This window comes from Coturnix japonica, chromosome 4 (genome assembly GCF_001577835.2).
Source record: "Coturnix japonica isolate 7356 chromosome 4, Coturnix japonica 2.1, whole genome shotgun sequence".
Classification (NCBI taxonomy): Eukaryota; Metazoa; Chordata; class Aves; order Galliformes; family Phasianidae; genus Coturnix; species Coturnix japonica.
This window is the reverse complement of record NC_029519.1, coordinates 16,698,459-16,724,678: the sequence shown is the minus strand read 5'-3', so window position 1 is coordinate 16,724,678 and position 26,220 is coordinate 16,698,459. Positions and strand designations below refer to the sequence as shown.

Genomic DNA, 26,220 nt, shown 5'->3' with positions numbered 1-26,220 from the left:
AGTGGCTGCCAAGCTTTTGAGATGAGTACGTTGCATTTGCTTTTCCCCTTCTGTGCGCACTGACATACACCTACAGCAATGAGGAAACGCATCGTACAGGCAGTGTACACAGCAATAAGCCAGAGAAAACACCTGAAATCATGCTCACAGCTGAAGTGCTACTGATAACAGTGTTCTTAAGAAGAATGCTGGCAAAAACCCTGCCTTCTCCTCATCACTTCTGCATTCCATGGGGCACACGAACAACCCGAAGACAAAGCCATATAACCACAATGGTTGCTTATCCACTGATTACGCTGGAGATGTATTTAATGTACGAGGGCTCTAGATGGCAGCAATTTCACCCAAAAACCCCCAGCTCTCATGCTTCAGCTCCAGGCCCGTTCGGCCTACAGCCCAAGCGCTTCCGCTTTGCCCGCCGCCTTCTTCCCGGTGGAGGCAGAGCGGTGCGCATGTGCCGTGCCGGCTGCCCGCCCGGTTCCGGCGGGGCGGAGCGGCGCGGTGCGAGGCCGGGTGAGGCCAAGCAAAGCGAATCTAAGCGGTGGTGGTGGTTCGCCATGTGTGGCTGGTAGAGCTCGGGCGTAGCGGCGTTGTGCTGCCATGAATCTGCGGGGTCTGTTCCAGGACTTCAACCCCAGGTGAGGGGCGCCCGGGGTTTATCGCGCTCAGGCGGCCCGGTCCGGCCTTTAGAGGCTGTAGGGGGTGTAAGAGGAATCCCTGCTGTTGTGGGGCCGCTCCGGGTGCGGGGCTGTGAGCGCCGTCCGGATAAGGGGATCCGCGGGCGGCGTTCCTTTGTTTTGGTGCTCTGAATATGGGGCTGCCTTGCCAAGCAGGCGGAAAGGATGAGCTCGGTCTCACTGGCGTTAACGTTTACAGAAGGATCTGTAAACGAAGAAGCCCTTAAAATGTGCTCACAGGCTGGTTCGGGGTGCTGGGGCCTTAGAGGTGACAAAGGGTGGTGCTCAATCAGTTTCATGCACAAGAGGAAGAGTAACAAAACGTTGCAGGAAATGCGTTGTTGCAGCGATGTTCAACACGCAGAAAGTCATGGAAAAGCAGGGAAATGCATTCCGGGAAGTGAATAAGGTTCTGTTGTTGCCAAGTGTTGCTTGATGTCTTTAAGGCTCAGCAGAGAGTCTTGTTCTGGATAGGAGCAAGGCAGCTTCACTTGGTGGATGCTTAATGGCTGTTTGATCACAGAATCACAGAATTATCAAGGTTGGAAAAGACCTAGAAGATCATCTAGTCCAACCATCACCAATACTTCCCAGCTAAATCATATTCATCAACACAACATCCAAATGTTTCTTGAACACTCCCATGGTCGGAGACTCCACCACCTCCCTGGGCAGTGCATTCCAATACCTGACTACCCTTTCCGAGAAGTAATACTTCCTAATGTCCAGCCTGAATCTCCCCTGGCGCAGCTTAAAACCATTCCCTCTAGTTCTATCTTGATGAGAGTGAAAGCAGTCAGTGTGAGTTATGCTGCTGGGATGAAGCTTCCTACTGCTGTGCAGTGAGTGTGCCGTGTTGTGTTACCCATGCTTTGAAATACACGTAATTACTGGAGCGTTGTTGAAGCATGATGATGTGTTTCATAAAGCAGATACGATGGTGAATGGCAGCTTAAGCATGGGGGACTTTTTTTCCCTTCCTATAGAGTGAGGAGGTTGTGTCCTGTGCAGTTATTTGGTGTCCACGCTATTTTTAACTTATATTATTTGACTTCTATGAAAGAATGTGTTTCCCCACAACACGTAGGGCTGGCATGTTTCTAAGCCTCTAATACTACAGCTCTTGACTGGATCTTTGTGGGAGGGAGCTATTTATAGAAGTCCATTCGTTACGTTTGTCATGCAAGAATGCTTTAGATGTGTTCCCTTGAAGCAGGGACTTTATATGTGAAAGAGATTACACTTTATATTTGCAGTAGAATCTTTGACTTTTCAGATCTGTTCTGATTCTTTGCAAAGATGTTTTCTGATAGGCATTGTCCTGTTCAGTTTTTAGCTATAACCGATTTACTTGTTCTCTGACAAATTGAGTTGCCTGCCTAAATTTGTTTGCTTATTTTCTAGCAAATTTCTTATTTACGCCTGCCTGCTGCTTTTCTCTGTGTTGCTCTCCCTACGTCTGGATGACAAAATTCAATGGAGTTACTGGGCTGTATTTGCTCCAATATGGCTGTGGAAGCTGATGGTCATCGTTGGTGCCTCCGTGGGAACAGGAGTGTGGGCCCGAAACCCACAGTATCGGTAAGTTGTGGGGGTTTATTTTGCAGAACAGAGGGAACGTAGTACATTTTGATCAGGGGGCTGGAGGGCTGGAGCACCTCCCCTATGAGGACAGTTGGGTTTGTTCAGCCTAGAGAAGAGAAGGTTGTGGGGTGACCTCATTGCAGCCTTTCAATACCTGAAGGGAACTTACTCCCAGGAGGGGAGTAAACTCTTCGAAAGGGCTGACAATAGCAGGACTAAGGGAAATGGTTTTAAGTTGATAGAGGGAAGATTTAGGTTGTAAGAGGGAAGTTCTTCACTAGGAGAGTGGTTCGGCCCTGGAACAGGCTGCCCAGGGAGGTTGTGGATGCCCCGTCCTTGGAGGTGTTCAAGACCAGGTTGGACGGGGCCCTGGGCAACCTGTTCTAGTAAAGATCTATGTTTGGTGGCCCTGCCAGGCAGGGGGGTTGGAACTACATGATCCTTGAGGTCCCTTCCAACCCGGGTCATTCTGTGATTCTGTGATTTTACTACCGAAATAAACTCTTAAGTAGATTTTTATAAATCATAAGATACAACGTACAGAAGGTTTGTTTTTAACATATAGCTCGTAATAATCATTTTAAGTGCACGCAAACAGTGTTATATGGTTGTAGATATCCATCATAGTTGTAACGGCTTCTCACAAGCATCAGTATTGTCTTTGGGAAGCTAAAAACTGTCATGGGGGAACTCCTCTTTCTATTTAAACATTGAGAATTCTTTGCTTTAATGTATTCCATACAAAATGTGTCTGTATAGCACTAGGAATGTGCTATATTTAATCGGATTATTTTTTAAAACCAGCTTCTTAAATATACAGATCGTTTTGAAGAATTATGGGTTTTTCTTCACCTTGATACGTAATCTCAGAGTACAGATGAATGAGTAGTTGATGATGCTTGAATACGCAGTGAAGACGGATAATTCTCTTCAGGCTTGAGTTACATTTTAATAAGAAATATTCACATAGTTTAACACAGTGATATACACAGACATGTAACGTTTCCAAAGTGAGATGCTTATGAGGACAAATGATAAACTCCTGTTTGTTCTTTGTCAAAGGTGCATGACTGTGATATTTTAATTATCAGCGTAAGCTAAAATAGCTTTCAGACTTTTAATCACACAAGTGCTAACTTTTCTGACAGTCTCAATAGGATGTTAAACATACTAAGGAAAGAAAACTACCTTAAATGTTATAAATTCATGCTGCTTTTCTTTCTGTGATGGACACAAAATGGAAAGTTTTATGCACAGGTTTTGTTCTGTTGTGTGGCTTAGAACTGTCTGATTTGCCTTTGTTCAGAAACAATTCTGTTTGTATAGGAAAAAAAACAACGACACAGTTTCTCTCTCTGTGGTGTTATTATGAACACTTAAGAAAAGTGCTGTATTTTAATGGTGGTAATTGGGAGTAAGATGTATATTTACTTAAACAATTGAGTTATCATCTCAAAACCAAATCCTATAAACAAAGTGTTTTGGGCTGTTTGCAGGGCAGTGTGCTTTCTCTTTGGCAAGTAAACTGAATACTCTCTTTACCTCTTTTTAGAGCAGAAGGAGAAACTTGTGTGGAGTTCAAAGCGATGTTAATTGCAGTAGGCATCCACCTGCTACTGCTGATGTTCGAAGTCCTGGTGTGTGACAGAATCGAACGAGGAACTCATTTTTGGCTCCTGGTCTTCATGCCATTATTCTTTGTTTCTCCTGTGTCAGTTGCAGCCTGCGTATGGGGATTCCGACATGACAGGTCCCTGGAGGTAATTGTTATGATGTATAAAAACTAGGACAATGCAAGATAATGAGTTTCTTAAGAGTTCTTCTCAGAAAAACATAGTATACATGGCTGCCTTTCTTCGTTTGCCTTGACTTATTAACAAGAAAAGTTACGTTTGGGGATAATACTTTTTTCTTTTTAAGCATTTCTTTCATTTATTATTTTTTGTTAACTACCAGATAGCAGTGCATCTTAAACCTGTCTTTTTATTATCACACATTTATTCAAGGGAACGCAGTGTATGTTACTGAGAAGTAGTACACATTGTCTGCCTGAGAGAAAAACTTCATTTCAAGGTTGCCTTAGGTATTTGCATGTTAAGTAAAACAGAAAATGTTTTAATCGTAACTACAGATATTCTTGGGTTTTTTCAGTTAATGTTTTTGTTTGAGCTTTAAAATTCCTCCCCACCTGGGGTTGGCCCATAAAGTTCAGAAGTAACACCTTGCTGAGTCTGGTGCTTCATTATATTTGCCCATAATATTAGAGGCAGCTGTTGGTGGTGTGACAGTAGAGGTTGAACCTTCCCACCAATTTTCTGTTCCACTTTGTTGCTGTGTGACAAATGACTTCAAAAAAATTCTATCTATATTTATTACCTAAAGAAAATAGTTTACTTTCTGATTTCTTTTTTGTTTTTCCAGCCTGAATTACTTGGCTTTTTTGTTTGTCAGATTCTAAGATGTCTTGCAAATAACCTCATAATCCTAAATGTTAACCAGTATATCTTCTCTTTCTAGCTGGAGATCTTGTGTTCAGTTAATATTCTACAATTCATATTTATTGCCCTCAGACTTGATGAGATCATCAGATGGCCATGGCTTGTATGTAAAGCGTTTTCTTCTTAAACTTGTTCAAACACTAAATTTTATATAAGTGTTAACTGCAGGGAATAGTTAATGTGTATAGTCAGAGTCTGTGATCTCCATTTTGCTCACTGAACAGTCCTTTGCTGAAAGTCTGGTGTTTTGTTCAGTAAACCAGCCAGGAAAGTGATTGATGACTTAAAATGTGCCAGTAAATATTTGTGATAAGTATCTTTTGTTACGCTACCATGTATCTAAATCCACTTACTGTGGTTACTATCAAAACACACTTAGATATACTGTTTCAAGTGGCTTCAGAATACAGCAGTTCTATATCTGGATTTCTGTAAACTGTCACAAAGCTAATAACCTGTCATGAGTATGATTGTTCTTAAGATTTTCCAAAAAGCATGGTAAAGGATCTCCTCTTGGACACTTTGCTCAAGGAGTTTCTATGTAGACAACATCAAAGTCAATTTCAAGTACTGTTTGAGCCCACTCAGAGTCACAGAAGTTTTATTCAAGCAGAACTATCTTGACTTCGTTTTTGGTTGTTTCAGCTTGATAGAGTTCACAGAGCTTACACAGGAATTCAGAGAGTTGATATGGCTCATAACAGTCCATATGGCTTGTAAGGCTCTTTTGTTAGAGATGAAATCAGTTGGAGGATTACTCCTGATTTTATTCTTTTTTTTAGTCTTATCATGTGGATACTTACTGCAACTTACTGTTACTTACTGTTAATACTTTATGTAAAAAAATAAAGACTGATGAAAATGCATCACTGGGTAGGGCAAAAAGCAGTAAACTTCTTCTTTTTTCTTTTAGGTTGTTTGCGTTCCACTGTGGATCTTGATGTCCTTCCTATGCCTAGTAGTGCTCTATTACATTGTTTGGTCTGTTCTGTTCTTGCGTTCAATGGATGTGATTGCTGAACAAAGGAGGACACACATCACAATGGCTGTCAGCTGGATGACCATTGTAGTTCCACTGCTCACCTTTGAGGTAGGATAAAGCATAAAGAGTTTTGTATGTTTTGTTCTTAGTTCAGTGAGTGATGAATGCAGTGCACTTTCTCTCTTTCTGAACTTGAAATTGAGATGCCCTGTTTTGTTTGGGAATAAATACTAACTGTAAATATAAAGGAAAACCAAGAATTGTGTTTTTGAATGTTTGTGTGAAAAATCTGCTTCACGGTGAACCTGTCAATTTGTATTTCTGTAGAGGCCATTTTCCTTTAATTTCTGAAGCTAAAGGTTCAAGATCAGTGTAAGTTTCAAAGAGGCTCGCAAAGAGGTATTACAAACTGACATTGTTTTTTTTTTCCTTTTTAGATTTTACTAGTACACAGACTAGATGGGCACAATTCTTTCTCTTTTATACCCATATTTGTTCCTCTGTGGCTTTCACTGATAACTTTAATGGCAACAACGTTTGGGCAAAAAGGAGGAAATCACTGTAAGTATTTAACAGTTGATGCTATGGATGTTGCGGTTAGGTGTTTTTACACAGCAAGGCAATATAACTTAAATAGGACTTTCAGAGTTGAAAGAAAGCTGCTACAGTGTATATAGCTGTAATATGTACATATGCTTACACACTTGTGTATGTACCGTCTAACTGGTAATGCTATGGTTGCTGTCAGAGATGCTGAGAAGCAGCACTAACATAAATTTGAGATAGCTAATGAAAATGATCAAGAGAACATAAGGCAGATGAAGCAGCCTTGGTTTCTTCAGTTAACTTCTAACTCTGTTTGGCAGTCATGTGAAAGGTGGTGCTTTGTTTGTGTTTATTTTTTAGGGTGGTTTGGAATTCGCAAAGACTTCTGCCAGTTCCTGCTTGAGATTTTCCCATTCCTACGTGAATATGGAAATATTTCCTATGATCTTCATCACGAAGATAATGACGAAGCAGAAGAAACCCCAGTTCCTGAACCACCAAAAATTGCACCAATGTTTCGCAAAAAGACTGGAGTGGTGATTACACAGAGTCCTGGGAAATACGTGATTCCACCTCCCAAATTAAATATCGATATGCCAGATTAAGATGACAACAGCCTGTTAAAACTGGAACTGGGAATCAACAGACAAATGCAATTCATCTCATATCTTGTCCCAACTAATTTAAAATAGCTTTTGCTCGATTCAGTGGCTTGGATCACAGAAATCAGATCTTGAAGATTCAGTTTTTCCACAGAGGTTTTTGTGAACCTTCCTAATGGTTCACTTGGCACATGTGCCTGTATAGTATTTATATGAACATTTTAGCAGTGTAATATATTGTTTAAAAGTCTCGTCCTGTACAGTATAAGTATTATCTAAAAGTATTTTTTTAAAAAGCCTGTATGAAATGTCTATTGTATTCCCAGTGTCTTTCAGCTCCTAAATATACACTCATTTTCCATGTCTGTGCTGAGTAGTTTGTGGATGTTTTGATACAATACCTCTTTTCTGTTCAGCCACAATCATTAGTTTAATTGTGAAAGCACAGGTGTGTTGTGCTTCTAAGGAAGGACTGGAAAGATTTTTGGGAGGAAATCGAATGTATAGCAACTTACATGATGCTTTTGAGTTAGCTATGTACATTGTTACATATTTCCACTTTTGCAGCGGCTTGGGAGTGAAGTTGCTTTTCCACGTTCAGTTTCTAACTCCTCTTGAGCGACGTATATGTCACTCTCATTAGTTTGGCTTAATAAACTGTTGCCACTCGCATTGTGTGCTTGGTCTATGCCAGAAAGATTAGTTACAGGTTTTACAGCTGTTGGTTAGCTGATATAAATATCTTAACTCAATCTTCATTACCATTTTTTTTTGTGTGTGTGTGTGTGTGATAGCTTTAGTACAGATGATTAAACTGTTCAAAATAGGAACTGGTCCATGTTGGTACAGTTTATTTCAATTGAGGAGAGATCTGCTTTCACAGGCTTTCTTGGCCTCCAGCTGCTTTGGAGAAATCAGTCTTTGAAACCTATACTCTGCCTAGTTCTGAGCTAGTTAACCTGGCTGGCCCAACTTCTGTCATAGTACGTGACAAAAGAGAAGATTCTGGTACAACCTCAAGAACTCCAGTTGAAGAAAAGGCTTCTCCATCAACCCCGGTCAAAAAGAATGTGTTTAATTCTACTCTATGGAAGTTGATGGCTTTCTGTCTTTATTTTGTTTAGAAGCAGCTCTGGAACCTTTCTGAAAGCACTCCATTTCAAATCTACAGTAGGACGATAATGAATAGTGTACAGTGATTTGTGCAGAACACCTTGAAGAGGAAGTGCAAGGAAGGAGAGGGCTGCTGGAAAGTTTTGAGTTTGGAAACATGAAACATCTCACTCATGACCTTCAGCTCTGGGGATTCAGCAGAAAATACTTCCAAGTATCTCCTAAAAGAGAACAGCCACAGGCCAGAACCAAGAGGGCTGGGCATCACTGGCTTTCACTGAAGAAGATGTGGGGGCTTGCTACCAGGAAATGAAGTTTCATTTAGAAATGAAGAACAGTACAGTGGTAATTCTTCTGTTTCATGTGAGAAGAGAGCTCAAGATCATTACACAAATCCAAGGCAATCCCTTAAGCAATTCTGTTTGTTTGCCAGTGGTGCTTTATAATCCCAAACTTGAAGAGATTGCTTCAGATACAGCAGCTGACTGAGAGGTTGTAGTGTTACTGCTAGCATCATTTTTCTGAAGACTGTTTTTTGTTTATACAAGCAGATACGCACACACACATCACATAACGTTAGGCTGCAGTCACAGATCACAGAATGACCTGGGTTGGAAGGGACCTCAAGGATCATGTAGTTCCAACCCCCCTGCCTGGCAGGGCCACCAAACATACACATTTACTAGATCAGGTTGCCCAGGGCCCCGTCCAACCTGGTCTTGAACACCTCCAAGGACGGGGCATCCACAACCTCCCTGGGCAGCCTGTTCCAGGGCCAAACCACTCTCCTATTAAAGAACGGTCATTTTAAATCAGCACACATTACCTCCATCATGCATTAGAAAATTCTGATTTATTTACACCTGTACATACCTTAAAAAAATGTAGTAAAACAACACTCATCTTCAGTAGTGGTCATAAAAAATGGGATCTTGGTCATCTCTACAAAATAGCAATTCTTCAAGCAATTACTTTTGGAAGGAATACTAATCAATGCACTGGTATTTAAGAAGGTGATTTGTCAAGAAGTTTGCATTTAGACAGGAAAAAAACACAGCATGGGGCAACTCCTATGACTCTGAAGGGATCAGTTCATCAGGGATGTTGACCTGCCACACTCCTCTGCTCCCTCTTGCAGGGATTGGTTCCAGGAGCCACCTTGGATTTGAAACAACAGTCAAGTATTTCTGTTCTAGATTACTGAGAACTGCTTTGTTTTCCAGCTCCAAAATCTCTTCAGGTGGTAAATCTTCTGGACACAGGGATGTCTCTCCAATATCAATTAATCCTGTATCAGAAAACAAAATAAATTAGTTGATGTTTGAGAAATGAGGGGAAAAAATGTTTCCCAAAAGTAAAACCTCCCAGAGGACATACAAAGCAGCTTATCTATGCTGCCAGAACAAGACGGTACAAAACATGCACACCTTAAACAAGTGTTAATCGATGCAGAAGACAGCTAGTGTGACTTCAGCACCATAGAACCAGAACAATCCATTGGCACATGCAATAGAGGTAATTTCTCTTGCAGGAATAGCTAAAAAACATGCAAGTGAGAATGTGAGACACAAGGTGTGAAAAATGAATTGACACCTACGATAAGAGTCAATGTTTGACATACACTTGGTGAGTATTCAGAGCTGTAACACATATTATTCTACATCACAAAATAACTTCAGCAGCATCACTCCATCCTAACTTTGTACTACAGGTATATAAAACTATTCACTGCCCAAGTAATAAGGCTGAACTGAAATAGAATTGATCCAACGCGACGTGAAAAGCAATGCCAAATCATAACCTCACTTGAGCACGAGTACTATAAAATGCTTTAAGATTTCATAGGCTCAAAGATATAGATGTATATAAAGTTTCCTCGGAACAGCCCAAGGCTGCCTACCTGCAATAACTCCTCTGCCGTATTGCTCCCCTTTATCCAGCAGCTCTTGCACTTCCTGCAGCGTCATTCCCAACCTATCCAAGAGAATCGCCCTCCACGACTCATCCTCCCAGTCCTTAATGGCGATATGAACAGCCACGGTGCGGTTCTGGTACTTGGCGAGCACCGGCCGCCAGCGAGTCTCTATAGTCTTGACCTTGTTTAAAACCAGCCCAGCGTAGGGTTGGCGGAAAGAAAGGCACCCGACCTTCATCTCTGCTTTCATCGGAACCTGCCGCGTTTCTGATACACAAACTCACAGCCAGAAGCACCCCGCTATCGCCCAGCGGATGCCCACAACCACGATAGCCTTATCCACCTCCCCCAGCAGCACCGCTGTGCCTTTGCTCACCCTACGGAGACAACGCGGAACCGGGGGGCCTTTATCCCCCCTCCAGCACAGTAAGACCGGCCGGCTAGCCCCCTCCTTTCCCTTACCGCATCGCGCTAAGAGCTGCAGGCGGAAGGAGCGTGATGGGGCGGAGCGATGGGTGCGCGGTCGCGGGACTGGAGCCGAGGCGCTGCCGCCTGCTGGATGGCTGAGAGGGGAGGAAAGCAAGGGGTTGCTGGAGAGGGGGGAAATAGTGACGTTTAAGCACGAGAAAGTGACCGAGCTCGCTAATGGCAAATCCTGGTTGCGGTGGCTTTTAGTGCTCTGCGAAAACACGTTATAATTGCAGGATCTCAAAGGCAGGATGAGAAGGATGATCTGATAGAGTTGCACTGAATCCGAGATGGGCCGATCCTTTAGTTGAGAATGGCAGAGGAAGTTCGTACAGTGAAGGGTAAGGTTGAAAGGATGCTTTAGTTCTGTGACGTTGTTAGTAACTGCTGTGTACCAGTAAGGTTCCACCTCGCAGGTCTGTGATTGCCCTGCGTGCTTTTTCTTGTATTTTAGTATTTTTCCACTGCACCTTTCTACACCTGGAACTAGTGGCGTCCCCCAGGGGTCGGTGCTGGGTCCAGTCTTGTTCAACATCTTCATCAGTGTCCTTGATGAGGGGATAGTGGCCACCCTCAGCAAGTTTGCTGATGACACGAAGTTGGGAGGATTGGCTGACACGCCTGAAGGCTGTGCTGCCATTCAGCGAGACCTGGACAGGCTGGAGAGCTGGGTGGTAAGAAACTGGATGAGGTTTAACAAAAGCAAGTGTAGACTCTTGCACCTAGGGAGGAATAATTGCACGCACCATGCATGATCTAGTAGTAGCAATGCAGAAACATTTTTTGTCATGGAGACATGTAGGCTTTGTGCTGTGCCCAGCTCAGTGGATTGTATGGTCTGATCAATCTGTTGTTGCTGTTACTCATTTTGGTTTAGTTTTTGTCCATGTGTTTTACAGTAGCTTCAGAAAATATTCTTTATTCTAACATTTGCTTGATGTTGTCTGCTTCAGAAAGAAAGGCCTGTTTCTGTAAATTACATATTCCATTCAGCGCATTCAGAAGAAGACCTGCTGTTTTATACAGCTAACATAAGTGTCTGCCATTACTTCATCATTATTATTCATGCAACTGCAGTCAAGGGCTTGTAAACCTCTTTTATATCTTGCATGTTCATTATATATAACAATCATGTTATTAAAAGCTCCAGAATCAAAACAAATTTGGTCTGAGGTATTCAGCTTGCTGCTGATTTTGATTTAATCAGTAAGAGATGCCAAAAGTTTTCAGAAAATTTGTGTTAGAATGAATTACATTAATGTAAAGACCCTGTAACTTCTCACGGTGAAACCTTCTTCAAATGATTGCCAAAGGACATGGTAGTAACTATACTGGATTCCAAATAGAAGTAATCTGCTCATGAAAGTGGATAAAATTTAGTGTAACTATTAAAAAAAGCCCTAAATATCCAACAACCACCAACAGCCCCGAGCTATAAAACACTACCATTTTCATAGCCCCAGTATGTGTTGAAAAAACAGCTCCAGCCTCATGTTATTCTTAGAGCCAAATAAAGAGCCTTTAGTTGTGAATGAACTTAAACGCTTATATTTTACCATGCTGATCTCTGTTTCTTTGTGTGTATTGTGTGTATTATGAATGGTTGGTTACTTACAGCAGAATTTTCTCATGTCTGAGCTTAGACATGTTCCTTCTGAGAATGCAGTCTGAAGCTGCACACATTGTTTATATTGCTTTGAGTGGAAGAAGGAGCCAGCAATTCCATGTACTGAGGACAGATAGATTAGATGTAGTGCAAAGAAGTGACTGAGGCCTTATGAATATCTTACTAACCCAGGAGTTAAACTTCTAAAATCCCATTGTAGACAGTGAGTTTAGTTGCACAGATTTTTAGTCCACGGATTTTCGTACTAGAATTGCAGTTTCTAATTAAAAAGTTGTCCAGACCCTGTTACAATTTGGACAACTTCTGTAAGTGAGAGTCTGTAGATTTCTGATAGGCAAATGTAAGGTTTTTCTAATTCTTCTCCAGTGTAATAGACACCCTCTGCACCACCTCCCCCAAATACAGAATGGCCCACCTTGCCCCTTTTACACCAGGTCTTGCTGCTGAATGTTCCACCTGTTTGAAAGCAGACCCAGTTACATGAGCATGGGGCAGACCTGGTCTGTTGCTGAGTATTACCCACTTAGTGATCCTAATCTGGAAGGTTGCCAGTATTCAGAGACCATGCTGGTCCTTCTGCTTTTCTGAAGGTTAAATTAGGGGTGATGACTTCAGGGTGAGCACCAAGCCGGCTAATTTTGAAACACCTTGGGAAGCTCTCAGTAGCAATTGATTTTTGTTGTTATTGAGATGCATGGCATCACGCTGAGGTAAGCTGCGGGGGAAGGAGAGCTCATTGCCTTTCCATGCTGACTGTGATACCCTATTCCACAGGCAACTTTGGGTGCAGTACACAACTGCATAAAAGATTTTTAAAGATAAACCTTTGTGCATCCATGGATCCCTGCCCATGTTTCATCTCCTCTGAAATGCTGAAAGCTTTCTTTTCTTTTTGATAATATGTTTCTCCAGTCCTGCTTTAAAGAGTGCATTCTTAGTCCATCTGATTGATGCTTTCCCTCCAGCTTCATAATTATTTCAGTTTTTCTTTCATTTTCAGATACTTGTTCTAAAATACGGACAGCTTTTTTTTGTTTCTTTAGTAATACCTATCTTGTGGGACACTTACAGAGGTTAGGAATTCATCTTCAGTTCCTACTGTGTTTAGGTAAGTGCCCTTTGGTTCCATCTCATCAGAAGACTCATACAGAAGAAGGAGAAAAGGACTTGTCTCATCCCTTTTAATTAATAACAGAAGATATTTCGGGGAAGAACTATGAGAAAAAGAATTCATATGCAGGAGTAAAAGCATTTTCACATTGTTCTGTGAAGCTCAAATTCCTTTTCTCGCATTCTGAAAATTTTCAAATAGCTTACTCTTTATAATAAGCCCATGTGTGCTAAGTCACGTTTTTAACTAAACAAATTGCATAATTTAGTATGTGTTCTCAGTGTCTCAAAGTTAGGTCAACTGGATCAAATTTTGAGTTATGTTAATTAAACAACTCGGTCCTGCCTGTGCTATGCTCCTTGGTCTTTTGCAGCTCTCCTCTAGGTGGCACCAGGACCCACAGAACAGCCCATGTTGGCTCACGGAAAGGCCTAGAGCTGCTGATGTGACCGAGGAAACACTTTTTCGAGTACTCAGTGATTGCCCATCCTTTAAATACTTACACCATTTCTCCAGAGGCAGCGTTGTTGTCCTACTAAGACATAAATGCTAATGATTAAACTCGATCAACCAATGATTTTAGTTGTAGGAATTACTTACAAAATTAACTTGGAAGTATCTGTTGTAGATAACTTAATTCCTTTGCAGTAAGCAAGGAAGGATGCCATGCAATGCAATAGGCTGTGGCATACTTGTGCTCTGTTGCTGGGACAATTCCTCTTTGGCAACACAGATTTGATAAAGAAAACAGAAACAAAAGGGAAAAAAAAAAAAACCAACAAAAAAAACATCAACAACAAAAAAACCCCCTGTTCCTAGATGCTTGTTTAGTTACAGTTATTCATATCTGGTAGTATCAAATAATTAGCAAGTTGCTTTAATAAGTTACTAATGTTAGTGTCTCTTTCTTACCACAATACCAGTTATGTTATGAAGTGTTCTGGAGCCAGTGTTTCCACCCCTGTTTCATTAAAGTGCAACATAATTTGGCATAAAATAAAACCCTTGTGTTCCAGACTGTGCTCAGATATCAGAGGGGATGGCTGGGCTCAGATTCTAAGTGGTGCCATAATTCAGTGATAATAGCCTGGCTGTGTTCAATATATTGAACTATGACAATTACAGATGTACTAGTAACGTGATACACTTTCAATCTTGTTGCATTCAGTGAATTCCTGTGGTCATACTTTAGGAATCTGGTTGCATTCAGTTAGAACTCTCATGGCTGGATTCATGAATAGTGTACTTTATTAAAGCAACAGATGCATCAATTTTTGGGATTGCTGGTGATAAATTTACTGTTTGCAAAGCACACACAAAGAAAGGAGAAGCCTGGCCACAAGCACATCAAGTTATGAAACTAATTCTATAGAGATGTCTGAGTTTTCTGAGGAAATGCTTAATATTACCAAGTGTTTGAATCTTACCCAGAGATGTCTATATGGGTGGGGGGAGAAGCTCAGCCAGCCAACTGCTCCCAGAAGTCAGGTCTGCCCCTGGCATCATACCTTTGTTATGATTGGTGAACAATACTCTTGCTTCACTTTTAAAGGTACTGACTAGAAGAATTTGGGGTGCATGCTCAGTAAGAGGCAGTTGCATCTTCAAGGCAGGTAGCTTTTGTGTTGGATGTGTGCTCTATTATTCTGATGAGCAAAGCTCAGTGTCTGGGTACACTTCATCTAAAGCACCAGTACAGCCTCACCGTTGAGATGTTCTGTGTGGTGTCAGTTGTACCTATGCTTTGTTTGTCAGAGAAGGATAGAATGCTTGTTTAGTAGTAATTGTAAGTTCTCATTCCTTTTCTGACAACTTATTACTGCTCATCTAATGGGCTTTGTCCAACAGATCTCATTTGTATGATTGCTTAGCAAAGCAAAGTCTTACTGAGTTGTTTCCTTTTGTATTAATAAAATATTAATCACTGTTAAAATTGGAAAGACAGTGTTCTTCTGCAGCTGAATATTGTCAGTTGGTGCAGTGGATCAGAAATGCACTGTCACAGGCCATCAGTTCTTTCTGAATTATTGTTGTGGTTCCTGTTCTTGCATTTGAGGGAAGCCCTAAAACCAGGGCATTGACCAGTCCTTGTACAAGTATTCTGTATTATGTAATTCCCAGTGTGTGTTCCCAGTCTGATGCCCACTGCACTGTCTGGGTGGTTTTCCAACATTAATGGCATAAGTACCAGCACGCAAGGTCAGGAGTGCACTTGTTGGTAAAGAAAGAAGCAGCTGGGGCCACGTGGCACTGGAGGTGACCACAGGCAGGCTAGTCAGGGTGTTTGTTTCCAATAGAGAATTCAGGTGTCAGTAAAAAAGTTTTTAATGTGAAAGGTGGTGTACTTAGAATCACAGAATTGTGAAATCCTTAAAGTTGGAAGGGACTTCTAAAGGTCATCTAGTCCAACTCCCTTGCAATATACAGGGACATGCAAAGATCCCCTCCCTTGCCTTGCTGGCTGTGCTGCTTTGGATGCACCCAGGATCTAGTTGGCTCTTTGTGCTGCAAGGGCACAGTTCTGATTCATGCCTAGCTGCCATCCACCAGTACCCCCCAGTTCCTTTTGAACTGTGCTCTGTCATTATACCCCCAAGCTTGTATTGGTAGTGAAATTTGCCATGACCCAGGTGCCAGACTTTGCAGTTGGCTTTGTTGAACCTCACAAGCTTCTCCTGAGTTCCCTTCTAGGCTTGTTTGGGTCTCCCTGGATGGCATCCCATCCTTTGGGTTTATTGACTGCACCCCACAGCTTGGTGTCATCTACAAACTGCTGAGGGTGCACTCCGTCCCACCATCAGTGTCAAAGAGTATTAAAGAGTATCAGTTCTAGCACTGACCCCTGGGAATGTATGGTTAGGTGTCATTGGAAGGGCATCTTTCTAGTAGGAAAATGGTGCTTAAAAATCTGGTCTTAAATAAAAATTTCAGCCCTGTTTCCTTGGTATTTATTTATTTATTTATTTTTTTGCTAAGGATTCTATATTTTTATCCTTATATAACAAGTGGCATTTCACAGCACAGTTCCCTTAAATATTTTGATTCCTCTCTCAAACATTAGTTATAAGGAAGGCAAAACTTTTGAAATACGGCTACATATGTTTTGCCTGCGAAAATGGGAACATTTTTAATTCATGATCTCACTGCTGAGAATGCTGTGAGTTTGTGGTGTGAGTCAGTGATGGAGTCCTGCCCCAGCCAGGCTGAGGGTGGCTGTGTGCTGTCTTCCTGCCAGGAGTCTGCCTGTTGGGGAGGGGAGCTGCAGCGCCACCTCAGCTATCATCACCCTTTGTGCCATTTGAACACCTGACATGCTTGGGTTGAGAGCATGTGCAAAAATCACTAGTCTTGAACACAGAGCCTGAAAATAGCAGATCCAGAGATAAGTATTTAAACCTGATCTATTGGTTTTGGCAGAGCTGAAGACAGCAGAACCTAATATGTTGTTAATGCCTGTGAAAATGACATGGGACAAATGCAAGGTATCAAAGTTTTGCAGCTTTAGGATTCCACAAGGAGTGTTTCTTCACCTGGTACTTAAAATCTAAAGCCATGATTGTTTGTAGCCTCCTCCTGAAGTACGGCATCACATTGCTGTGAAAGCCTCCAGGACTTCAAAGCCACTATAGTATTTACCTGAATACCACTTTTTACATGTCTTCTTGCTGTTTCAGTGCATGCAACATGCACTGCAAGCTGCCAGAAGCATCAATTGTCACCCATGCAACGTGATACTGTTCTGCTTAAGGAAACCAAACGTCCTTAGTAACTCTCACAGTGCAGCTATTCTGTTTGGTAAATGCCTACTTGCGTTTTAGAAATGTAACATCTACTTTATTTATATACATACACATATATATATTTCTTGTAAATGCCAGTTACCACAGCCAGGTAATAATTCCCTATGCAGTTTCAGGAAGGAAAGTATTAAAAAAGAGCTGCTAAGTGCTGATGTTTAACACTCGTTTCTCCTCACCAAACAGTAATTCTGCAACAGCACAATTGTCAGCCAAGTTGTAATAGCAACAGATGATTGATTCATCGGTATTCTTTGTAGCTGTACTACATAAGAGCATAGCTGTGTGTTTTAATATGAATGAATTTGCAGGGAAAGTTAAGTAATCTCCAGGCGGTTACTAATATGAGCCCTTACTTTTTCTTTTTCTTTTTCTTTTTCTTTTTCTTTTTCTTTTTCTTTTTCTTTTTCTTTTTCTTTTTCTTTTTCTTTTTCTTTTTCTTTTTCCTTTTTCTTTTTCTTTTTCTTTTTTCTTTGTCTTTTTCTTTTTCTTTTCTTTTTCTTTTCTTTTTCTTTCTCTTTTTCTTTCTCTTTTTCTTTCTCTTTTTCTTTTCTCTTTTTCTTTTTCTTTTTCTTTTTCTTTTTTCTTTTTCTTTTTCTTTTTCTTTTTCTTTTTTCTTTTTCTTTTTTCTTTTTCTTTTTCTTTTTCTTTTTTTTTCTTTTTTTTTCTTTTTCTTTTCTTTTTCTTTTCTTTTTTTTTTCTTTTTCTTTCTCTTTCTCTTTTTCTTTTCTTTTCTCTTTTTTCTTTTCTTTGTCTTTTTTCTTTTTCTTTCTCTTTTCTTTTTCTTTTTCTTTTCTTTCTCTTCTCTCTTTTTCTTTTCTTTTTCTTTTTCCTTTCTTTTTCCTTTTCTTTTTCCTTTTCTTTTCTTTTCTTTTTTTCTTTTCTTTTTCCTTTTCTTTTTCTTTTTCTTTTCTTTTTCCTTTTTCTTTTTCTTTTTCTTTTTCTTTTTCTTTTTCTTTTTCTTTTTCTTTTTCTTTTTCTTTTTCTTTTTCTTTTTCTTTTTCTTTTTCTTTTTTTTTTCACTTTTTAAAACTATATATATTTTTTAATTCTTAAATCTCTTCACTGTTGTAGGATGCAAAGTGTCATTAAAGCTTAGGTTTGTTACTTTCTGTATATGCTTGTGGTGAGTAAATGGAATTGCGTTGCTTGAAAATTAACATGATCAGAAGCACTAATTGATGCCAGTGAAGAGGATATGCATCACAAACATTTTCTATAATTCACATGCTTTAAACTTCATTATTATTCTATAAAAAGCTGAAAATTATTTTCACTTTCTTAATGATGTAGTGAGCTCAGGTTGCTCAAATGAGACACCAGAAATAGATATATATTAGAAGTGTGCAGCTAGAAAGGAGCAGTAAGAAACAAATGAATTCCAACCATGGACAGCAGCAGCTTTTTTACTGACCCATGGGCATGACACTATGCTGTTACTGGAGAGCAATATCAAGGAAATCGACTGACACTAAGTGTAACATTTACTTTTCTTCACCATGGAGGTAAGAAGAGATCATTACAGTCACCCTACTTCATAAAGAGCTTTTAAAAATATTAAAATTGTATTGCATTAAAAATATTATTGAATGCCAGTGTAGAATTGCAGAGTTTTTGTATCCTGACAGCATGTAAGCAGCCCATCATGCAGAAGGAGACACAGGAACAATACGTGTGACTGAGTGAAGGAGTAAACTAACTCCATCATAGCATATTTGTTTGGCATGCAGAGCCCCAGTTGTGGGAGCATTCATTTAGTGAATACTGTTTGGTTTTTCCGCTTCACAGCAAATGAGATAAAAAGAAGATAACATGTTTGTGGTCTCTAGAAGCTGTGCAAACATCCTTACTGAATTTTAGTTACCTCTGTTTTCTGTGCTGCTAATGGTGTTCCTACTCAAGTTCTCCTGAAAGAATGAGTTGTATACAAGGATATTGCCTGGAGAAACATAAGAACGTGTTCCCTTGACTCAGGAGGATCAATTCTAAGTTACCTGTGATACCCTGCTGTGCTTGGCAGTGTGCATGATTACATGCACTGAGTCCAGTTCTGGTCAGCAGAGCAAAGAGCCAGTGTTGTACCTTGGCATAGCATGTGTACATGCATGTCTTGCTGCATTTAAGGAGGTATACTATGTCTACTTATGTATATATACATATATACATATATTAAAAATAGTCAGCTGGAACTGTATCTTATATTAAAAAATGGCTGCATATACCAAATATCAGCCAGAAAGTGGTTTGGTTTTTAGTTTGTTTGTTTGTTTGTTTGCCCAGAACGTTCAAAATAAGACCAAAGTTTGCATAGATTTCTTTATGTGGTTATAAATTCAGAGAAACCATAGCAGGGTTATAGAGCTTGATTCTCTCTTGTTTATATCACTGATTTGCTCTCAAGGAGTTGTTAATGCATCATGCAATCAGGAAAAAGCAAGCAACAGGGGCCTATCAAAGTTCCTGTTCAAATGCACTGCATCTAGCAGTACCGTGTTTCCCTTTCATTCTGCTGTCCTAATGTGGGAACTGTAATGACATTTGCCTTTTTTTCAGTCTGTTAAGATCGTAGACAATGGCAGTCAAGGCTTATTGTAGTGATAAAAATGGCGTGCCTTTATAGACAATTCCTTCTGATACTACATTTAGAAATTGAGTCAGTACAATGAACTGTCTCCTAGTCAAATTCAGGGCTGCTATATATCTTATGAACATATCATAGATGACCCCAGTGAAGGTTTATTGCCATTTTTTGCAGAGTGTTGTAACTGAAAATTACAGATTGCATTCCAAGAACCAGCTAACCTTACCACGCTTCTTAAAGGACACTATCAAGTCTTTTAAGGCATTGTTTATTTGTCTTGCAGTTTTCTTTTCCTCTGATATGACATTTCTGAATACAATTTCTTTCTGAATGTAATTTTATCTGCCTCTTGAAATGTACCACTTTTTCACCACTTTAGTGCTATTGACATATTTGGCTTTAGGTTGTGCTTACTCTGCACAACACTATTCATCAAAGTCATCAACAGGAGTCGAGAATAGGATTTGTTCTTCAGCTCAGTGTTTCCACTGATGCCTTGTTGAGGTGACCTTTTTAAAATATTGTCATAGAGATATTCATTTTGATAATTATCTACACAGTTTTGGGAAATCCCATCTATTTCCCTCCTATCACAGGCCTTTTTATATGCATTATTCACCAGCAGGAAACAGAGCAAGCAAGAGAAGTAATGTGAATGTAAAGCTTGGGGTTTTTTAATGCATTTTGCTATTGTTAATGGAGTCAAGCATGTGAGGCAGCCTGAACAGAACTTGATTTGTAGGCTGAATATGGAAGTGATCGATCCAGTACCCAGTGCTCAGCCTGTGTGCCAATCAGCTTTGCATTATGATGACCCTGTTGGAATCTTAATAACTTTGGATCAATTTATAAAGGCCAGAAATTTTATTTGTTTTAAACCAACAAGTGACAGCAACAACAAAAATCTTACGAAATCTTAAGAATTCCCTGTGCATTTTGTAAATATCTGTCTCAAAAAAAATTAAGGTAGAAGCCATAATTTTCAGCAGTTTGAATGCTTGTGATTGCAGTTCCTGTGTTACACCTTCTGTTGCCATTTTGCTTTCATACTCCTCTGGATAAATACATTTTGAACAACATTACGGGTCTTGGATGGTTAAAGTATCGGTCATGAAATATGGAAAGAATGAGCAACCTGATAGCTATTAGAAGAAGGCTGACAACGGAACCTTCTAAAAACACATCTAGTATATATCTGCATGTGTTTGTATCACTGTGTAAATCTGTTTGTAAAATACTGTGCTCAGTATGCCTGAGCCATCTGAGTCAGCTCAACACTTCTGCACATCCATTTGTGGTTTAACCACATTCTTTAAAGTCTAAGGTTTGTATGGGAAAAACAAGCAAAATCCCAGACCATAAATTGTTGAATTTTGTGTGGACAAGTCCCACTGGTATATACCAGGAAAATTAAGTCAGCGAATGAGAAATATTTTAAAACAGCCAATAGACAGCCAGGTTTTATGGCTACAAAATTGAGCCATCATTAGATATGGCTGATTCTTAAGTAGATTTCTTAGAGAAAGTGCAGTAGACTCTAAGTCTGCTTAGAGTGTATGAGAGATCTCTCCAAGCTTCCTCAGGAATGTGGCCCACTCCAAAAATACGGTCATTAGTCCAAAGCTGATTACATAATTTAAAAGAATAAGTAGTGTATAGATCTGAATCCAGAGTCTTTCCCATTCTTATTACTCATGTCGTTTAGACCTCTCTTCCCGGATTCGTAGACTACCTTCTTCAGATTAACAATACCTTCATGTATTCCCAGCTAATTTCAGTGGTAAAGGAACTGTTCAAATGCCTTGTAATCATACTGTGCTAATAGATGTTTTCAGTGCTTCAGCACCCTTTCACATTGCTGAAAGCAGTGATTTTATTACTCCTGTCAACTGTAACGGGTACAGTTGTTTCCCAGCCCCTCATTTTTCTTTTTAATTCAGTGGAAACAACCAGACTATAAAATGGTTAAAGAGAAGCTTTCTGCAGACCATTTTATTTTCTGCTTATAGTGAATTGTGTCTTAGAGCTAGACTTTGCTTGCCAGCTTTGGAAACTCAGATCTTGATATTTAAAATGAAATGTAAGACCTACACCCTTACGGCACTTTTAAAATACTCAGCACCAAGACCAAAGATAAAATTTGAAAGTGCTCTGCATTCAGTGTTGTGTGTGTTTATATGAAGTTTATATGCCTAGATGCCAGGGGTGCATTGCCTTGTGGATAGTTCTGTGGCTTTAAGGATGCAGTAAGACGTCTGCTGCACCTGATCAGCTGGTTTAAGCTCCTTTAAACTGTGGATCTATGCTGAAGATGAGTCTTTTGGAATGTATTAACTGTATTTAATTTGGATGATTTGGGAGTGTAATTAATATCTTAGGGAATGTGTGAAGAATGAGTTGAATAAAGCACAGAGGTTTCCTTCTGAGATTCATACTTACTACTGTGTGGTCTCCTGTGTTGTCTGTAGAAAATATCTTTGTCCATCAGAAAAACAAAAAGACCTTCAGCAGATTGTTTTATTGAACTCTTTATAGATATTAAGAAACATAACACCAGCACTTCTGCCACACTGCTGTCATTAAATAATAAATCACTGCTGTAGCTGCCTAATGGGATATGTAGCAATGCTGATGGTGGCAATCTAGACCAGAACTAAAGTGGATTAATTTAAAACAGGGCAAAAATAGTAGATAGCAGAGCTCAGCACAACAGTTCTGGGACTGGAACCTGGTATCTAACCTCAAGAAAGAGAATAACATAAATTAGATCTTACAAAAAAATGATAACAGTATCTTTCACAGTCCTTACTTATCCTCCAACACCTAATTATGAAGCTATCCTACAAGCATTAATGAACAGAATACATTTTCAACACTCGTACTTATCTGAGATCTCTTATCCTAGTGTAGATAGAAAGCAGAGGCACTAGAAGACGAGAAATGTCTCCTGATAAGAAGTGCTGTTGACCTGTACCTGCCTTTTATCCCAAAGGAGGTATGAACGCATGGGGCTTTGGAAAGGAAGGTTCTATTTCACATCACTTGTTTAGTGAGGTTTGCTTCTGAAGGGTGCTTCCAACTAAGAAAAGCTAAGAGTTTTCCTATAGAAGCTAGAGTGCTTCTTCCTGAGCCCAAGCCCATCTGTAGAGGCAGTAGGAGTGCACAGCTGGCAGTCCCAGTGCGGGGTCTGGGGTCTGAGCTGCCCTCAGCCAGGCACAGGGAATCTGCTCTGGCTGTTTTGAAGGGAGCACCTGTGAGCTGCCACTGCAGGCTGCCTGGGGTGCACACAGCTCCGAGAGCAGAACTGCCTGCACACAGCTATCTACATGGCTGTGCATAGCATTTGTAGCATGAAATGTGTTATCACATTATTAAAATGTATCTATTTAAATATATATATATATATATATATATATATACATATATATATATATATATATATATATATATTTATCAAAAGACTTAAAGGATCATTGATTCCAAGACAACGAGCTGCTCTGGAAACAAATAAAAGTCTCTGTGAGGAGCGGGGTGCTAGAAAGCCAAGAAAACCAAAAGCAGTTGTTTTGTTAGTGTGACTTTGGTTGTTTGCCCTGTGTGGGAGTCTGACAAAATGTGCAAACGTTGAATTTGCAAAACTAATTAGCACATAAAAGTCCAGCTGTAATAGCAATCAAAACTTGCTGGTTCAACATAATATGGCTTTTTTGGTGGGAGGATATTAACACATCCTGCACATACGGCCCCAGTTGAATATCTGGAGCTGCTCATATCAGCGAGTTAATACCAGGGGATTTAGCTGCGAGTTTTTATTGGTGGCAGTTGTGGAACCAACATGTGGTCTGACTGACTGGTGCTTCCAGCATTGTTTGCATCTGTAAGGAAAAGAGGAAAAAGTGACTGTTGCTGCTTTCCTTATCCTCCACAATAAGGTACTGTGTTTTTACAGACTCTCTGGTTGAGATTGCTATTGGAGAGACCTGGTGAACTGTGGCCTTGCTAGAAGTTGTAACTATGGCAGCAAGGCAGCACTGGTGCAAAGCATGTCACTGTTGAGATTACTTGCTAATAGTTGTTGCAGAATCTTGCTGGTTTTTTCTTTATCTAGGAATTGTGGGGGGAAGGACACAGATGAATGAGTGAAGATCTCATTTTACATCCTTCTGGAACAAAAACCAGTCAAACAAACAAAACACCTAGGCAATAAAAAGTGCACACCTTGTAGATTTGCTGTTTCCCAGTCAAGTTAGGCTGTCTTGTAAAACTTACTCCAACAAAATTATTTCAAAGCATCTCTTTCTTTGTGATTCTCAAACCACCATTTGGTAAATGTTAGCATTTAAAATCAACGTTAGAAGGAATTTCTTTCTAGTTTCAATATAAAGAGAAACAGAATCTACTCTGTATTGTTTCAATAACCCAAAGTTACTGAATTGCAAGTAGCGAACTGCTTATAACTGACGGAAGAGATACTTCTACTAGAGTGAGTACTTGTATGCAAACTGCTTTATGCAATAAGACAACATTAGTGTAGGTAAACTGCATGCTTGCTCAAACAAAGACTTGCTTAGTACTTAAAGAATGAATCTGTTGTCTTGAATTATGTGTTCCACATATTATTGCTGTATTTTTCTTATATTGTGTTCCATCCTTTCTTTTTACTCAAATAAATTCGGGACTTTAGAGCCCTCCTGTAGTTTGCTAACTGAAATTTTTGATAAATATATTTAATAAGAAAGCTTCAACCATTTTAATCTGGAGCATGGAAGAAATTTTTCAGTTCCTGGATGTTTTCAGTTGATAGTGTTGATGTTGATGGTATTATTTAAGTAAACTACATATAAAAGAATAGACACTTATAACACTACTATTCCTGTTTACATTTTCTCCTGATTATTTTTTTCCCCCAAGACTGAAATTGATGTACATAGTGAGAATACAGAAATCTTTGATTTACAGTGATCCCGTGTTTTTGGTAGTGAAAACAGATTTTATTACTACTAGAACTGAATCTAGGCACAAAGAATGATGAAGTTAGAAGTGAGACTTGGGGATCTTGTATTATATGGGTTTTTCCTCCCTGCCCCTCCCAAGCATTTAAACAAAGCCACAGTCATCATGTTATTTAAACCACCTTGTAACACTAACGATTTTATTATGTTCTGCCTACTTGACAGGGTTTAGTTGCTTCAAAGTTTAAAATGTCATTACAGAGTTAGCATATATTTGCTTTAGACTATTCAGTATTTCTGCTCTGTGTCTACAGTCTGTATTGATTATATACAGATAATCAGCTAAGTCTTGAGTTATTCTTGCAAGTAGTGTCAATAAGCAAGCTCTGTAGTGTTTAGTTCAATGTTAGCTAACAGTATTTTGCATATCTGTCTATATACATGTTATAATCAAGTAACTACAGCTCCAATCTGATAGAACTACATATCTTCATATCCTCAGTGTGAAAAAACTAGTAGAATAAATCCCTTCTTTGAAGAATATGCCTTGTCTGTACATATGTAGTCACTAACATTCAACTCTAAGTATTGTACATTCTAGGGGAAAAAAAATATCTTCTGATGTTATTATATAGACCTGGGCCAAGTTTATACTGAAACAGTGACCTAGACAGTGATCCATCTAAACATTTAATAATATGCTTAACTTAAGTATGTGAATAATCCCTTTGAAGATCAATGGGACTACTCAAGTGCTTAAGACTAGGTTCATGCTCTAATACTTGGCCAGACTGTGACAGAATTTTCTGCAACTGCTTGATGGAAACATGATTAACCTGAAGTACATTTCAACTATCAACATTATTGTCTTATAACAATTTAAACATATGGACTTTTCATCTGTGTTTTATAGCAGTATTCTGCGCAAGACACAACTGCTCATGTATATGTTTACTGGAGAGTGGATGGAATTTATCTGTGAGAGGCTCTATCCCAGCCAAAGCCAGGACAGGCTATAAATGGTGAACTCCTCATTGACCTCTAACACACAGAAGAATCGAAGTAGGTGGAAAGTGGTACTGATTGCTAAGGATGAGAAAAAGCAAGGACCAAAGGTCAGAAGTTGCAGTGAAGAAGGTTCCAATTAGATTTGGGGAAAACACTTCGAAGCAGGGGACTCCAGACCTGGAAGAGGTTGTGCAGGGCGACTGTGGATTCTCAGCTGTTGAACTGTCTCAAAACTTGCCTGGCCAGTCTGTGAGCAAACCAGCCAACACTGGTCCTGTTTGCTGCAGGTTATTTGGACTAAATGACCTCCAGTGGCTCTTTCCAAACCAAAGCACTAAGAAAGGTGAAGGTGCAGAAAGCAGTGCATTCAGGAAGAGGAATCAGTAGGAACCATTCAGCAGAACGGTTTGCCATTCAGCGGAAAGTCAAACCCATCAACAACAGACACAAAAAGCCTATTGTGTTTTTTTGTTTTGTTTTGTTTTGTTTTGTTTTGTTTTTACCTTAGACCTTATGTTCAAAACTTGCTATGAAAATAATGATGCCAATAGAGTGGCAAAATTTCAACAGTCACAAGGCAGAGGAGGCTGGAGGGGAGTGAGAGGTGCTGTATAGTTAGTAACCAACCGCATCTGTTAAAAATGTTATCCTTAAATGGATATTTAAATGCTTGACTCGCTGCCCATGGTTACATACTTCATGTATTTTTTGGCACCTATGATCCCAGGCTGGCTGTATGCTGTATGTAGGGCCTCTTTC

The 26,220-nt window shown here is 39.7% G+C and overlaps 2 protein-coding genes and 1 long non-coding RNA gene across 3 annotated transcripts in view; 2 read left to right on the top strand and 1 right to left on the bottom strand.

The window, feature by feature from the left end:
- Nucleotides 1-430: 430 nt before the first annotated feature.
- On the top strand, nucleotides 431-7,561 carry TMEM185A (transmembrane protein 185A). Its single transcript, XM_015860821.2, has 7 exons — nucleotides 431-638; nucleotides 2,082-2,258; nucleotides 3,814-4,021; nucleotides 4,779-4,862; nucleotides 5,673-5,849; nucleotides 6,179-6,302; nucleotides 6,648-7,561. The coding sequence occupies exons 1-7, from the start codon at nucleotides 601-603 to the stop codon at nucleotides 6,890-6,892; spliced, it is 1,053 nt and encodes a 350-aa protein (XP_015716307.1). The 5' UTR covers nucleotides 431-600; the 3' UTR covers nucleotides 6,893-7,561.
- A 1,275-nt stretch (nucleotides 7,562-8,836) lies between these two features.
- Nucleotides 8,837-10,415, bottom strand: LOC107312956 (protein CXorf40A-like). Its single transcript, XM_015860822.2, has 2 exons — nucleotides 9,903-10,415; nucleotides 8,837-9,290 (listed from the first exon to the last, which is right to left on the bottom strand). Exons 1-2 carry the CDS (start codon nucleotides 10,165-10,167, stop codon nucleotides 9,073-9,075), a joined length of 483 nt encoding a protein of 160 aa, XP_015716308.1. The 5' UTR covers nucleotides 10,168-10,415; the 3' UTR covers nucleotides 8,837-9,072.
- Nucleotides 10,416-10,470: 55 nt separating this feature from the next.
- The window catches only part of LOC107312957, a 34,948-nt gene continuing 19,198 nt past the window's right edge, over nucleotides 10,471-26,220 (top strand). The window contains exon 1 of the long non-coding RNA XR_001554703.2: nucleotides 10,471-10,726. This is a non-coding gene — a long non-coding RNA (uncharacterized LOC107312957). The remainder of the gene's footprint in view (nucleotides 10,727-26,220) is intronic.

Bases quoted from the DNA above. Each gene is read 5' to 3' on its own strand.
- LOC107312956 (XM_015860822.2), bottom strand. From the start codon at position 10,167: ATGAAAGCAGAGATGAAGGTCGGGTGCCTTTCTTTCCGCCAACCCTAC. The intron at 9,291-9,902 runs GTAGGCAGCCTT...TTTCTGATACAG, and splicing joins CGGCAGAGGAGTTATTGCAG to GATTAATTGATATTGGAGAG.
- TMEM185A (XM_015860821.2), top strand. From the start codon at position 601: ATGAATCTGCGGGGTCTGTTCCAGGACTTCAACCCCAG. The intron at 4,022-4,778 runs GTAATTGTTATG...TTCTCTTTCTAG, and splicing joins GACATGACAGGTCCCTGGAG to CTGGAGATCTTGTGTTCAGT. The intron at 6,303-6,647 runs GTAAGTATTTAA...TTTATTTTTTAG, and splicing joins GCAAAAAGGAGGAAATCACT to GGTGGTTTGGAATTCGCAAA.